The sequence below is a fragment of the Lichenostomus cassidix genome, chromosome 4 (genome assembly GCF_008360975.1).
Source record: "Lichenostomus cassidix isolate B80296 chromosome 4, HeHo_3.0, whole genome shotgun sequence".
NCBI lineage: Eukaryota > Metazoa > Chordata > Aves > Passeriformes > Meliphagidae > Lichenostomus > Lichenostomus cassidix.
In genome coordinates, this window is record NC_139484.1 from 48,799,384 (window position 1) to 48,816,044 (window position 16,661).

General features: G+C 37.6%; 1 protein-coding gene across 2 annotated transcripts in view; it reads left to right on the top strand.

Annotated features, from left to right (window-relative positions):
• The window catches only part of SMIM14 (small integral membrane protein 14), a 38,819-nt gene that overhangs the window by 11,246 nt on the left and 10,912 nt on the right, over nt 1–16,661 (top strand). For both annotated transcript variants that reach the window (XM_085059124.1, XM_085059123.1), the window contains exons 2-3: nt 3,721–3,831; nt 16,303–16,351. In XM_085059124.1, the coding sequence (XP_084915250.1) occupies nt 3,757–3,831; nt 16,303–16,351 (124 nt within the window). In that variant the 5' untranslated portion in view covers nt 3,721–3,756. The remainder of the gene's footprint in view (nt 1–3,720; nt 3,832–16,302; nt 16,352–16,661) is intronic.

Here is a 16,661-nt window from a genome sequence, read left to right on the forward strand (position 1 = left end):
AAATAATCAGAGACCATCCTCCACTTTCCTCCTGGATTGTAGTAATTCAAACTCTGACCACAGTATTTTAATTTCAGTAGTTCTGTTTATGATTACCTCTGTGGGCCTCTTTACACTGGAATGATTTTATTGACTCTCTGATGGTACATCATACTTGTCCATGTTTACTAATTCTCTCCTTTATTATGCTCTCTATCAGTTTGGTGGTCTGGAGGCCATAATGTATATCTTCTCAGCTGTTATCATAGGGAGCTTGGGCATATTTACTGACTATGTCTTCCAGCTGTTTGTAGACCCTGTGAATTAAATACTGTGCTAGCAGTAATTTGGCCAAACCAAAATTTGGTGATTTTAAGTTGAGTAAAAGACACTATCAGTCAGAGGACTTCCAGGTATTTGACATCATAGCCTTACCAGTTGCTGTGGTCTTACCAGCTGAAAAAAACCAACTCTATAAACTCCAAGGAAAACAAGGTGGTGATAAATAGAAACACATGCAGGAAAAAATAAGTAACCTAAAACTGCACACGTTTTACTTCTTTCTCCAGGTCACGAGGAAAAGAACTGAGCACACACTCCCATTTTCTGTGATGAATTATATGTAGAACGACTGTATTTGCAAAAGGTGGAGAGCTTTTGTGACTCACAGCAAAGAGGTCAGAGCTGGGCAGAGCAAGGTAGCTGCTGACGTGAGATCAGACAATTGCAAGTACTGGGAGGCAGGCAGGAAGCACATTGCAATTCTGGAACAGGATTTTGATACAAACAGGCTGCCTAAGAGCGCACAGGGGAGCCAAGAAATCCTACTTTGTGGTATATAAAAATACTAGTCCCTTAGACAGGGTCACAAAACACTAATAAACTTCAAGATCTGATCACAGAGCTTCGTACTTTATGCATTTGAACTGTGTTACAAATACCACAGTTAAGCCAACAATATTTTAAAGAGGAATAAAGACATAGGAATGTCATCTTACAAGTGAAAATCATCATATAGTATAGAGTGTTTATGTCTTCCTTATAACAAGGCAGACCTGTATAAAATCTCTGTTTCCTTCAGTTCCAGAAAAAAATAATTACATAACGGGGAATTAGTTACCTGGATTTTAAGCATAATAAAATAATCCAATTTTAGCATCTCTTTTTAGGGGAAAACCTAGTGTTGTTCTCAAAATACATGGTCAATCTTTGGTTCTTTGCCAATGAAAGAGTTTTTTATAAGCTTGGAGGCAAGAAAGTATGATTCCTTTCATCATCATATGAAGGTGGGAAAGCTTGTAAGAGATCTTTTGTGGAAAGCTTGGATTCTACTTGGTGATGTGTCTTGTGCTGTCTGTAGCTCATTGAGGAAATTTGTCATATACAAGTGCCTTGGGATAAATTCCTTCTAGAGTACTTTCTAGCATACTTAAATTTATGATGTTGTATGACAGATTAACTTTTCCCATTTATTGTCTAATCTTTTTCACTTGTATGCTCTACAGAGAATGTTAGCCAGGTTTCACCGGAGATGACTCTTACTTGATGGTTGGTTTTTTTGTAGTCCTCTATAATATAAACACTTGTCTGTTAATTGCTGTGACATTATTACGTGTTACTGACCCCTAAATTATTTCAAGTTACAATTAAATAATTTTTTTGCAACTTCACTTGTTTAAATACCTTCTTGTGGATGTCAACATTATATCCAGAGAAACTATTTTGCACTGTTTAGTAACCAGTGGTTTTATCTGTTCTATATCCTAAGATAGTTTTAGAAAGGCTTCTCTGCTTGCTGTGGTGTATTATTCAGGGAGACTGTGTAGTTGAAAAGTTTCTTGTATTGCTATCATGTGGTTCTAGTACTTCTGAAATAGTTTAATGAAAGTTTGTGTAGTATCTTTACAATAACTCTCAAAAAGAGCCATTTGATCACCTGCTCTGATTTCCTATATATTGGAGGATATTTTGTCTGAACTTGGGTGCTTCTCTACCTTACTCAGTAACCTGTATCTTACTGAAGCATATCTGAATGCATTGAGTGGTGGGAAATCCACTGCTTCTTTGGCAGTTTATTGCACAGATGAGTTATTCTGGTGGTAGAAAGGTATGCCATGCTTCTCTTTTCAATCTGATTGGTTACAGCTTCCAATTACTGCTTCTTGATCACCGCTTCATTGAAGAATTCAATACTCAGGCCTGTTTCTCTTTTCAAAGGTACTTGAATGCTACATAATCAAGTAATCTCTCAGTCGTCTTCTCACTGCATAGCCAGATTATGCTTTCTTAGTATCTAGGCAAAAAGAATTTCCTCCATGCCTTCAACTTTTTTTTTCCTTTTTCAGTTTTCTTTTTAAAATGTGGAGACGCTAGCGGGTTAAGGGCATTGATGTTCAAATTCCATAATTAAGATACAGATGCCTCTCACCTTCTTTTACTCTCTAGCTCTCTCCACCATAGTGAAGGATTATCCAGAAGAGTAGTAGGCATTGACAAAGGAAGGACTTCTGAAATGCATTTGCTTTTTTCTCTCCCCCCCAGAGGGTAGAACTATAGCAGTCATTCACTCTGTTGAATGAAGATGTCTTACAGACAGATAGGTTATTCCTCTTTCTTCTAGTGACATTAAGACATTAAAATGCTCATGCGTGATCAAGGCTGTAAGTTTTTAGAGGCAATGACTGCAGAGGACATTTGTTGATTCAGAATACCCTTATCAAATGGCTAGTACCTTCATAAACTACTTGTTTTAGGAACTGAGAGGTTGTATCTACTCTGCGCTGCTGCATTTGTTAAACTTGTCAATTGTGTAAAGTTAGGGCCTGAGTGCATGCAACACTAACACATTCTGAATACAGCTTTACTGATGGCAAGTTAAAAATATTTTATAAGTATGGTTTTGCCCTATGTAATATATCCTAAGAGTCCTCATTTGACAGAAGTCAATCCCAGATTTGACCACAGGGGTAGAAATGCCTTGTAGTCTGCTACACGGTTTGACTCTCAATTAAATCACTGAAAAGTTATTGGTAAATAGTAAAGATACATTTGAACATGCCTGACATGTCTGGTATAAATGGTTTTAGCAGGTGAATAATCTAGAATTGATTTCCTACCATGTCCATTACAGTTTCTTTGAACATTCTGTATTGCTAAGTGATTAACCTACTTCTTTGATCTAAAATTAGTGTGCATAGCTCCATTTTTAAAGTGTTTCCATGTACATTCACTTTTGTACCCCTGCTGCTTGCTTTCATTGTACAACAAAGATGATTGTTTCCTTTAGCAAAGAACTTACTGAGTTTTAAATTATTTTCCTTCACATTGATCTGGAGGGAGAATGCCAGCAGTTTGTTAGGGTTTAGGAGTACAAGTTCCCCTGACCTTTCAGTTTGTATGTGTACACTTATGAGTCCCACTGTGCAGATGAGAGACAAGAATTTAATCTTTGTGCTTCATGTTTGTTAGGATGTATTTCCTTTCGGTATGTGAGAAAACCCAGGGGAGACACACAGTCTTACAAAAATAAATTTGTGTGAGAGAGTGCTTTCAGCAACATCAAAATGTAACGGCACATACCAGACTTCTTCATTCATACTGCCAAAGGAATAATAGGATTACCCTGCTTTGTTTTGCTTTTTCACCCTGGCATTAAATGAACTGAAACTTGATGTGTGAGTCTCTGGAAAATAAGGTCAGTTGAAAAAGAGTTCATTGTCCTTTTATTCTTGTTCTTCTTAGGTGTTCACAGACAAGTTCAGGTTTATCCAGAGAACCATGGCAGAAGGTGGATTTGATCCCTGTGAATGCATTTGCTCACATGAACATGCAATGAGAAGATTGATTAATCTGGTAAGGATAACATGAGGATATTTGGAAGGGTGGTTACTCAGACATTACTTCAGCTGTTGCAGATTTGCAGTTACTAGTGCTTTTGATTCTGCTTATTCAGTAGCATGTACAGTTAGAATCTGTGTATCCAGCTTTCTGATGAGCTTTTGAATAGTCAATACAAATTATAGCTTTCTGTTTACTTCCAGAGCTGCATTTTGACAGCACTGACAGTGTTTCTATTGAAATGTTTCTTTTATGTGCCTTTTTTTTCAGTCTGCATAGAACCAAAGAAATTACTGTGCAATGTCTTTGTGGTCAAGGTGATTCCACACATATGAAATCCCACGTACCCATATGGCAAGATAATGATGTCTAAATTTTTAAAACTACCCTTAAAAAGTTCTGAAGTTGGGAATCCAGTGATCCAGAGTTTTGAGTTCTGTTTCTTGCTATGTCATTGATAGGTCGAGCAACTTCAAGCCAGTTGTGTACATTGCTCTGTGACCTGTAAAATAGCAATGTTTCTTTGTTCCTATATTAAATTTAGTTCAATGTCTATTGAAAAATAAGCTACAAAGTGTTTCTTTCTTTTTTCTAAGTATATATATTTTTAATAACATTAACAATTATGAACTGTGAGCAATTAGGTCCACTTGAATACAACACTAATTCGGTTAAATTCTTTTTAAGATCACACTATATATCAACTTCATTTGATGTACTTCACCTTCTTGATTTTCATAAATTTGTTTTTATCACATTTTCTTTCTTAAGGCCTAACTTAATATCATTTTAAGTTACTGAGTACATCAGCTGTTCAAGGTAGTTATGTGTGAAGAAGATTCTCTCTAGGATCAGGCCCTTCTTCAAGAGGTTTCCTAGCAGTATTTTGGGAAGGTTGTCAGGAAAATCCACCATCCAGTAGCCTATGATAAGAGCAGAGTTAGTATGTAAGTTCCCAAAGAATATGTGTCTGGGTATAAGGAATCATAGAACCACAGAATATTCTGACTTGGAAGAGACCCACAGGGATCATCGAGTCCAGCTCCTGGCCCTGCCCAACACCATCCTCAAGAGTCACACCATGGGTCCCAGAGTGTTGTCCAAATGCTTCTTGAACTCTGTCAGGCTTGGCGCTGTGACCACTTCCCTGGGGAGCCTGTTCCAGTGCCCAACCACCCTCTGGGTGAAGAACCTTATTCAAATATCCAGTCTAAACCCTGCCCAATGCCTCTTCATGGCATTCCCTAAGGTCCTATCATTGGTCACCATGGAGAAGGGATCAGTGTCTGCCCCTCCCCTTCCCCTCACGAGGAAGTTGTAGACTGCAGTGAGGTCTCCCTTCAGTCTCCTCCAAGCTGAATAAGCCAAGTGACCTCAGCTGCTACTTGTATGGCTTCCCCTCAATATGTGTGCTTGCCCTTAAACTGAAACCATTTCCACATGCATGTATCCACAAAAGAAGAATTTTTTTTTTAATTACACTTTTCAAGAGGTATATATAACTTTTTCGTGCAAATGTGTGGGTTGCACTTATATAGTCCTGGTTCACCCTGAACATAAAACCAGAAGTGTCCACACTGTATTAGTTTTAGAATGCATTGTTACACTCATCTGGAATGCCAGAGGAAGAGCCTTAAGCCAAGCAGATGCTGTACCTGTGTGTACTCTCAGAGAGTTTGGCTGATCCCATTTTCTAGAATTACTTTGCTCAGAGTAAGCAGAGTTCCCCACCCATGTCCATAATGTAACACTTGCAGAGCTTGTGTCACCCTGTTCTCGTATTGCACTATAGGCTGATGCGCAGAGAATGCTATCTCCCAAATACACAAGCCACGCTGAGAGCCAAAATACTCCAGACAAGGCTCTTGGAGTAGGAGGATTACATCAGTGGCTGCAGCAGAAGGCAAACAGTACCCCACAGGACAAGAGGAAATGACAAGCACTTTTCATCTCACAGACTGGGAAATGCTTGGGCTGAGCATCAAAACTGGAGTTGACAACCCCAGATCTGTGTATTGGCCAGCTGCACAAAAGTCCAAAATTACATCAGACAAACTGAGCATGTCTGTATAGCCAGTTCCATATACTTTATAGGAAATGATATAATTTTCCTTTGGTAGTTCTCAATTGTGGTACAGCCAGTACTCTCTTGATACTCAAAAGTCATTAGAGGTTGATTCACTTTCTTACTGTTCAACAGTCAACAGGTTTGTTTGGGGATTGGAGAGCCAAGAAGTGAAAGGGGTGTGTGCCCATTTATTGGTGTTACCAGAATTGTTCAGGATGGAAGGACTTCAGTAGATAACCTAAGCCAACCTCTTGCTCAAAGCAAGGGGAATAGCGACCAGGTCATTCAGGGCTTTTATTCTAGATAAATCATGAAAACCTTCAAGGAATATAAGTTCCACAGCCTCTTGGGGCAACCTGCCCAAATATTTGACAGCCTTTGTGACAGAGAAATTTTTCCATCCATTGTTTTAGTTGAGTGTATCATAACCTCTGCCATACAGTGCTGTGACGAGCTGTCTCTGTCATCTCACTAACCTCTTTGTAAGTTCTGGGGTCTGCTGTTAGATGTCCCAAAACCATCTCTTCTCTGGGCCAAACAAGCCAAGCTCCCTCAGCCCCTTCTTACAGGGCAAGTGCTTCAGCCCCTGGAGACCCCACACTGAATTCACTTCAATCTATAAATGTGTCTGGTGTAGGAGAGCTCAAAACTGCATGCCGTATTCCTGATATGGGTTTAAAATGTTGAGTACAGGAGTGTAATTGCATCCTTCAGTCTACTTATGCACTGTTTAAAGATCAGTCCTGCTGAGACAAGGGTGCAGAAAACTGAGGCTTCTGTGGAGCCTTTACATCAGGCCTAGCCATCCTAGCTCATGCTTCCCAGTTAGAGGCACAATTTCATAATCTTCTGAATTCTCCCTGTTACCCTTATGTGGATGTTTGTACACATTTTCTTTCCCAAGGAGGAGTCTCTTTTTGTCCTCAGCATGGTGTATGTGCCAAATCCCACAGTTGTGTTGATTCTGAACTTTGAGGCTTCTGAACGCATGCTAAAGAGGTGAGAAAGAAACTTCTAGGACCAGGTTCATAAATTTGGGAGGAAGAAAAGAGGAGGGATGCATGTTGGCTGGCATTTTTCCTCATGCGTGTGAGATGCAAATCTAAGCCAGCAGAGTTCAGAATTTTGACCCCCATTCAGTATTATTTTCTCTTGTCCTTTTTTGCTAGAAGATACTGACAGGCAATGGCACTAGTCAGCCAGTTCTTTTTGTTATGGCTAGAGGATTCTAATTATGAACAATGTAGGTGTGTTGTGTCCAAAGTTAGAAGTGCCACAAATGTCTGTGAGATTTTGTTTCTGAGCTGCTCCATGCAGTGTGAGGTGAGTGCAAATGGATCATTTGGAGGTACACTAGTTCCTGTGTTATGATTGTGAACACAGCACATCGTAGGTGCATGCTCTTGGGCCGTCACCAAGAGCAGTCTAACCATATTCTGTGTAGTTGGAGGAATGGAGTTAATTGCTCAGTGTCCACCTTCCAAAAAGATCATACCAATTAGCACTTGAAACTGGGAGGAGTAAAGGGAAATGTCAGATTTCATCTCCTAAAAAGCAAAGCAGATGCTCCTAAATATTTATAAGACCAAGTCACTAGCTGCAATAATTTAGCAGAATTTAGAAAAGAAGAGTCTCAGAAGTCTCAGTCAGCAGCCAGACTATCCTCAAGTAACCTGTTCTGTGATCTCAGCAGGAGACTTACTAAGCCATTTTTGCATCTGTAACTTTTATGCTGCAGTAAGAGTTTGCCTTCTAAGTTCCTGTCTTGTCACTCAATCTTACACAACATAAGCAAATAGAAATTTTACTGTCTGTGCTAAAAGGAATCCATCAACATTGGTTCTCAAAATTGCTGAACCCCACAAGTCTCAGTGGAGACTAGGTGCCCACTACCTCTAAAAGACGGATCGTCAAAACCTTAACTTCAAAATAATTTTGATAAACAAAGCTAAGCCATCTGTTCAGTCTCTGGGTGAGAAAAAGAAGCCCAAACATGTTATGTACCCAGAATGGTTCCCTATACGTATTTAATTGTTGATTTTTTAAACCTATATAGGTATAAAACACACCAGAGTACATTTGAATGGTGTTATAGCTGGCAGTACTTGCCAGGATTTTGGAGGAGATTATAACAAGGAATCTGCAATTGCCTCCAGACTGAGCATTGTAAATGCGAAGTTCAGAGATAATATTTAACAGAATTATAATGTAATTATAGGAGATGCCCAAGTGTGAAAACATTACTTTTTATGTCTTTCAATCCAGTAATGACATTGTGCAAAACCCCAGGATTGATTGTTGATTTTTTAAACTTGTGTTTGAGTCAAAGCAAACTAATTTTAACAGACTAATTTGTTTATACCTATCTCAACCAGCACTGATAAGAATTAAGGCTTCTGCTGAAGAAGCCATGGTGTAGTCAGTCATGACTATTATGTGTAGAGTTAAAAAATGCATATTCAAATACACAGTATTTCTGTTAGAATTAACTGTATGGGAGATTTGAATCACCATCCTATTCCAAAATCAGAAGGAGGTCAAAAAGTCTACCTCTAGAACCTGAAGTTCTTGTTTTAATTTTCAATATGATAATTTTAACTTCTAGTTTAATTGGTGTATTTACTCTGAAACTCTTAGAAAATGTGTGTGGCATTCAACGTACAATTTGTGGTTGAATAGATTACTTTTGCAGTTTTATGTGGCATATAGTTTAAATCTCTACTTGACATGCAGAATTCAGTTCATCTTGTAGTACAATTAATGCTTACACAATGAAAAAAGAAAAGCTATTATCATTTAAAATCTTTTTCCTCTGTTGTTAGCACCACAGAAAATTACAAGCAAGAAAGCTCAACTCTTAGTTATGTGGCTTGATTATTTATCTGTCCTTCATTTTGCTTGACTAAGCAGGGCTTTGTTTTGTTGGCTTTCTTCCTTCTTAATTCATAATACCATGAAGATTTTATAGTCAGTGAACTGTGTATCTCTAACGTGCATAATATTTTAAGAGATATTTTGCTGTTTATTAGGTTAACTTAGAGATATTGTTCATACATGGAGTTCTTAGGATGTATATCTACATGCTTAAGTGGCATTGAATTATTTTATGCTGTATGTTCTGTAATTTTCCTGAAGTGAATTTTTCAGGGTTTTCATTGGTGTCAAAATATGAACATTTCACACATGTAAATTTCTGTAGTATGGCCGCTGTAAATTATGATTTACATTTCCAAATTTTCATATTTCCAAAAAAAAAAATTTCCAAATATTCATATGAAACACTAGAAATCTAAAATTTTTTGCTGAGTCTTCATAAATAATATTTCTAGTATGTAATACCCACAGCACCATCTGTTACGATTTGATGGTGTTGTGTAACAATCTGACTATTGTATGCTGGGTTCACTATTTACTCTATGGATATAGCAGTTAATTAGGAACTTCCATAAGAGGAAGTAAACATAGAAGAAAAATATCACAAGACTTTCCATCCCCTGCAGATGCACAAGAGTTGTCAAAAGACAATGACAGTCTGTTAGCTTGCCTGCCTTTATCTCCTGTTCAGTCTCCTCCGTCTGCAAAACTTACTTTGACAAGAAGAGCCAAAGTTCAAGAATGAGGAACAGCAAATGACATCAAGTAGTTTTGTTGGGGGGAATGTGTCAGACAAGGGGATAGTTGTTTGAAAGAATCACAGTGAAGGACATTTTGTGTATGCAGAGGAAGTGGTTCCTGTCTTAGTTTTGGCAAAAGACAGCAGATCTCTAGATAAGAATGATTTTGTATTTACACCTTTTTATTTCCTCTTTTTTCATTTATTTTGTCATACAAAAATCTACAAAATCATACGAAAATGATTAATCTGTTCTTTAACCCAAAAACCCGTTTTGATGAACTGCAAGCAATTCTACTTACAAAGCACTGTAGGAATTACAACCTTGTGTATTTTTCTTCAGTAGCTAATTACAAAGTAATGGTCCATGTTTAGTTATGTTACTATATCAGAGCTCTGGGGGACACAGAGCTAATAATTCTTTATTTTAATATCTCTTAATATGTCAGTAGATTTTTATAGTAAAAGTTGCAAATTCTCAAACTATTTCAACATAATTTGTTCAAACACTCTTATCAACCAAGTTTCCGCATAATTCTCTTGACCAGGTCATTTTAGAGTCTTACTGTTTTGAACTGGCATAGTCTGAAATAGTATCCGGCATAGTCACAAGTCTTGGCTGAGGGAGACTTCATGTAATCAGCACAGAATAAACACCGATTACTAAACTAGATATGTGCTGCAAATGGTTAAAAAGCTCTCAAGATGTTTGCACAGCTAAGCCCAACTAGAATAGTCAGCAAAAGTGGCTTCCCCTACTGATGTGGGCTTCTGCTGAAAGCACACCAGAACTATACCAAATACAGTTTTTATAATTTAAAATGTCCTTTAAATATGAAGGTTGCTCTGGAGGCTTCTTACACATATTTCATGGTGTTTGCCTTCTAATTACTTTTTTATATAGCAGGTGCTGCTTCTTCTAGTCTATAGTTCTTCATCAGCCACCCCAAGAGCAGGAAACTGCATTTTGCTCTCACTTGCCCCTTTTGTCCTCTGCATTCAAGGTGGCTCAAAGAAGACCTTTCCCAACAGCTGAACTTTAGGTTCAATAGGACAAAGAAGCTATCATTCTTCAGAGATGCAGGGGAAAAGACTAGATGCACCTCTTAAGACACTGGGCTGAAAGAATAAGACACTGGGTTGGACTGGCAGAGGGTGAGACTGTCCCTGAGTGCTCTTGCTCCACTGACTTCCATTTTCTGCCTTTCACTGAGTGCTCAAGCTGCTGGTGTAGCACAGGCTAAGGCCACAAAACCGTATTACAGAATTCAGGTACTGCTAATGCGTGTCATAACCTAGAATCTGGTTCTAGATTGAACAATGTAAATGGAGACTGTTTTCTAGACATGTTAAAATAAAAGAGAAAATAAAAATCCATTAAAAATGGTGTCCACTTGGGTCTATAAGGGGTTGGGAATCAGGACTTGTTGAACATGTCTGTCATTCTTCACATTTCCCATTTTTGAACTTTGTGCTATGCTTGAAACTAACACATATTTAGAAAAAAAAAGAATCTCAGTCACACTTCATGATCATCTCAAGGCATGCATAGTGTATTGCAAGCAGTGTAGAAAGTAATGCACTGAAAAATCTTTCAGCTTGATATTCCAGAAGTAGTTATAGCCATGAGCTGTGCTATGAATGGCTAAACTCTGATGATCAGAGATGTGTTACAGCCATCTCTTTTGAGGAAAAAGGAGAAAATTGTGCTTTTTCTCTCAGGCCTCATGTGGATGTAATCAACACTTAGAGCAAACTATACTTATCTTTTGGAACTGTGAGTTCTAAGCCTTTTCCTCAAGGCTGTCTACATGGGAGTACCCTTTTGCTAATATGCACCATTTTGCAGAAGATACTCAACTGTTTGGTCAAAAAGCCTACATGTATTCTGGTTTTATGTTTTAGATACAAGTTTGCAAATGTACTCTGGGGATATCTGTCTGTTTGTGCACATTTTTAGATGCCTCTATTTAATATTCTGCCTCATCTCTTTGTTGTCTAGTATTTCACATATTCAGAGATGCTGTGAACTCCTTGTAATGATCCTGATCATTGCACTGTTTCATCTTCTTTTCTCTGCTAATTCATTCTGCTTTGCATTCATTAAAAGGAGGGTGTCATTGATATCATAGGTCAGCACAATTATGAAATGAAGTACAGTAAGTCAGGCAATTGTAAAGAAGTGTGGGAAAAGAGGATCTATATGACACCAAGGTGAAGCAACAATCCCAGAAAAAATGAAGGGAAGAATGTGTTCTTGTCCAGATCAGGGCTCCAGATTGCAGTGGTCCCTGTGACTTACCTGATGCATCTTCCTCCCTAAAATGTCGTGTCTTTCACAGTGGAAGTTAATATTCTCCTTCTGTCATAACTGGCTGATGATTCTGGGTGTTAAGGGTTGTTTTGTAATCTAGGAATATTATTCTGAAATGTAGCAACCATCCCTCTCTCTTATTTGTGATGGGAGAGGAAATTACTTGCCACCTCACAGGACCAGGCTGTGTATTTTTATTGCAGACTGTTATTCTGTCCTTGTATGAATAATCATTCATTCTATTTTAATTCTGCATATACACATAGAGAATGAAGAAGTGGGGAAGGCAGTGTTCACTTTTTCCTTGTTTGTACCTCTAAGAGAAGCTAGTGTAGTTTAGGAGACAATTAAATTCCATCAGTATAGTATTCTTTTCCTCTTATTTCTCTTTGCCAGCTTGTAGCAGAATAGTGCATGTAGGTGTCATTTTTCACATCTTTAAATCTGAACTCTACAGATAATGCTACAATTCAATTTGCAACCTGGCTTGTATTCAGGACTGGCATATCCTACCATAGCAATTTATTTATCATGTTGTTTACTAGATCATTTATATACTTTGGAGAGAGCAGATGTGGCTGCCAACAAAGCTTAAACAATGATTTCATTACCCAGAAGCATGAGAACGCAATCAGGAGTATGCCATTGTTTTGTCATCATCTGGCATTATTGGAGAGCAAAAGCAGAGCTTGCAGCTGGTCTAAATGGCAAAAAGGTATTTTCACAAGGGATGATACTTTGCCCTCATCACATAAAGTTTTCTGTTAAGTCATTACAATTCCATTTTAAATTTACTTGTATTCATGGAATAAATGACCATATCAAGTTAGTTATTTGTCCTTGCTTTCCTACTTCACTAATTATTCCCACCATTATCCATTTTTGCTCTCTTATCTTTGTACCTGTTTCATCTGTTTCTTTCACACATCTCTCTGGGCTTTAATCCATCACAATTTCTTGCATGGAGGTCTTTTCCTGACCTGTCCCATGAACTTAATAATTTTTCATTTCTGTCTTTTCTGCGGATTTGTTTCTGCTTTGAGCTGACTCAAAACTTAATTGTGGTTATTCTAATTATCCCTACATATATGGGATAATCTCATCTGCCATTCACTCTAGACTGCATTGATTATTGCTACTAGTCCTCTTGTTCTTGTTTCATTACCTCCTCAGTCCACCATTTTTAGAGTTGGAAAGTGCTTTTGGACAGGGATTATGCTGCTGTTTCTCGTGAAAAATGACAAACTGATGAGCTGTCTGATCATTGGTATCTTCCTGATATTTCTATGCTCCGTACTTTTTTTTTTTAAGTCTTAAACAATATATTTAACTCTTCAGAAAAAATGTTCACACTGGATAGAAACTCCAAATCTTTTTTCAGGCAATATGCTATTGACTTTAATTTTAAAAAAAAGTCTGAGCAGAGATTGCAGGATCAGTCCCGGAGATTATGAGACTGTTGAACTCTGGTATAGCAAACTCTGAAAATTCATCTGAAGAGTTTCACTAAACTCCTCTAAAGAGAAAGCAGAGGCATTGAAGCGAGAGCAAGCTACTGTGTAGGTAGACAAAGTCTGAACTTCCTTCTCCACAGTAAGTATCTGTGATGAGTGGTGCAAAGTAGCTTAACTTCTTTCAAGGAAGACTGAAATTGTCCCAGTGGCTGAGGTCCCTGTGTTGGAAAAACAAATTCTCTGTTTAGTTAGATGAAGCTGTTTTCACTTGGCTTTCTATTTCACTTGGACTTCAGTGATTTTGTGGAGCAGCTAAAATGCAGTAAAAGTTCACACCCTGTTTTCATCACACAGGGGCATGTTTGTGTGCATGCGGAAAAAAACCCCAAAACAAACTTTACTTAATATGACTTCACAAAAGAGTTTTCAGAGACCAATAGCAGTGTCCCTTTACTATGTCTGTTCGTGTTTTGTTGACAGCTGGGGATTGTAAAAAGTGGAGGCTCCCATTGCTAAAAACTGTGCAGACTCCTACTGTAATGTGGCATCTGTTACAAGGGGAGCAGCAGGACACAGGTTTCGCGTGTGCTTGATGGGTGGATGCTGTTGATCCACAAGATGGCATGTTAAAACTGTCCTTGATGTCCAGTCTCAAAGAAGCAGGATCTAAACATCTGTGGTAGTGTGAGCTGTGGGGCTAACCCAAACTTTCACCCCACATCAGAATAGAAAAATCTTAATACAAAGGACTATTTATTTACAGTCCCTGATAGTTGCTCTTTTTTCAGTTATCTGACTATTGAAATGTTGCACATTCAGTTTTTCCCAACAGTTGCTAAGTTCCTTAAGGGTGTAGCTGTCAAAAGAGGTTAATTGGTAGAAGGAAGATTCTTGTTTCAGCAAAAGGCTTTACCTTTCCCAGGCCTTCAACTTATGTGTTTCATACATGTGCCAGAATAGTTTCTTGTCTTTTGACTGAGTGACCACAAGGAATCAGATTCATATTGGGTTACACAGTTAGGAACTTCTTGACCCGAGTGAATTGAGGAAAACCTCTTTTTACTGCTGCTCGTTTTTCATCATCTGCTATTTCATCCCAAGATGACAATATGCAGCCTCTCAGTGAACTGTTAAAAACAGATTTGTTGCCTGGCTCAGGGAGCCATCCTAGAGCTTTAAAAAAGTTCTGTTTGGACAGAGTGTGACACTTAAAATGGGACATAACTGATACTGTGGCTAGAACACCCCCAGGTAGTGTTGGATAGGCAAACTAGATAAGCTGTATGAGGACTTGCCATCCTGGGACAGAGGGGTAACAAGATGCTTGTACAATGTTTCTGATCATATATCTGTTGCTCATTTTAATTCTGGTCATCATTCTGTGTTGAATATGTGTAAACTGTGTTTTAAGTAAGGATTAAGTAAGTAAATTAAATGCTCCTCAGAATTAAACTCTTATACAAACAGAAGACAATTATGTTGTTGATCACATTAAAACATGGGTACAGCAATATCCAGTTTTCCCAGTTCGGAAATCTTTCCAGTATTTCAAATGGGTGCTGTTGCTAACATAAAACTTTCCCTTTGAAAATTACTTACAAAGTTTTAAAATAAAATGAGCTTTTATATAAGAAGGGCAGGAAATATGCATAGTTTGATAGATTTTTTCCTTTAGTAAGATAAGTAGAAGTATTTTGCTTGAATTTCCCTCAGTGCTGTTTTTAACTATAGAAATAGCTGAAAGGTTAAATCCAGCCTTCCCAGTTCCTTCCTAAGAGACTTCTTTGTAGTCTCAGTAAATTTGCTAGTAGATCTTAATATATTAATGAAAGAATTAATGTGATCAATCTCCAATTACATTTTGTCCTTTCTCAAATGTGTCAGTCATTGACAATCTTTTTGATAAAAGAAGGAGCTTAGACTTCCCCAAATGTCTTCTTTCTTCGGTTCTTCATCTGTTTCCTTGATGTGTTTTGCATAATATGACTACGTACATTAAATCAGTTATGTCAGTACAAGGGGAAATGGGTTTTGTGGAAATGATTAATGTATTTCTTACATAAAGAGCATCATCTTCTGTTTAACATTTGTATATTTACACTGTAATGAACAGATTAGCCAGTTGTGACAAAAAGTGTTGGGACTTGTGACACTACTGTATCATAAAACCTGTGAAAAAGCAAATGTCCATTCTAACCGAGGCACTGTAACAATTCTGTCCTTTTTAAAACTTTTACTAATAATCCATGTAGTTTACCTAAGCAGAGGATAGAATCTGTTTCCATAGTACTGCGGATTAAACCCCATCCATTTAACATCTCTGATCCCAATAAAGAATGTGATATTTGTCTTTCTTTTTGGCTTTGTCATCTGTAAAATAGCTGTACTGATTTGCAGGTTATCCAATGTTGACTTTTCTGGCAGCTAGGCAAGCTTACCTAGTCTGTAAATCAAATAGTCTTTACAGTCACTAAAAATGTTTTAAATTTTACACATCAGTAAAGAGAAAGAACAGTAAAATACATATTAAAAACTCCTTTAAAAAAGAAGATCTTAGGGGGGGGAAAATAGTAAGTACTAAGGTTAAATATGATATTTTAATTCAACTTCTCTGTGCATAACCATTATCACAGTCTGATAATTTATTGTGATGTAATCACAGAGTATTTTAATGTTTCTTGATCTAGATAATAGTAAGAGCACCATAAATCCCAAAATACGCATAGAGAGTATATCTGTATATAATAGCTCCTATATCACTACGGATTTCTTTTTTACTTGTGTTTTGAAAGGTATTCAATGGCTGAATTGGTAGCAACAATACTGTAGTCAGGTGATTTAAAGGTATTATGTAAATAGTGTTCAAAAACTATCTCCATACCTGGGATTCTTCACATACCATAAGCCAAGTGTGATCCAGTAAAGGATCAGTTATAATCTTCCTTATCTTGAACTTTGACATTATATTAAATCATTATTTTGGTAAAAGCTGACCAAGACTTACTAAGTGTCATGCTTTTCTTTTTCTCTGTTTCAGCTGAGACAATCCCAGTCATACTGCACAGACACAGAATGCCTTCAGGAATGTGAGTAACTGTTCAGATCAGGTTCACAGAAATAAAATAAACAGCAGTAATTAAAATACAGTCTGACTGGTCTTTAAAATGTGGCAGTTGATTTAATGTTGTAGGAACATACTACATTAAATCAAATGCTACAGTAATAAAATTGATATGTGGGGGAGGTAATTCCTGAGAATCTGTGATGCAGATGAACATTTGTACGTTGGAAGCAGCATTGATGAGAAGCCTGGAGGTATCAATATACCAGCAAAACCATTAATCAGGCCCCAAGCATTACTGAATCTTACTGTTAGCCTCCAAATAGGATGATTTG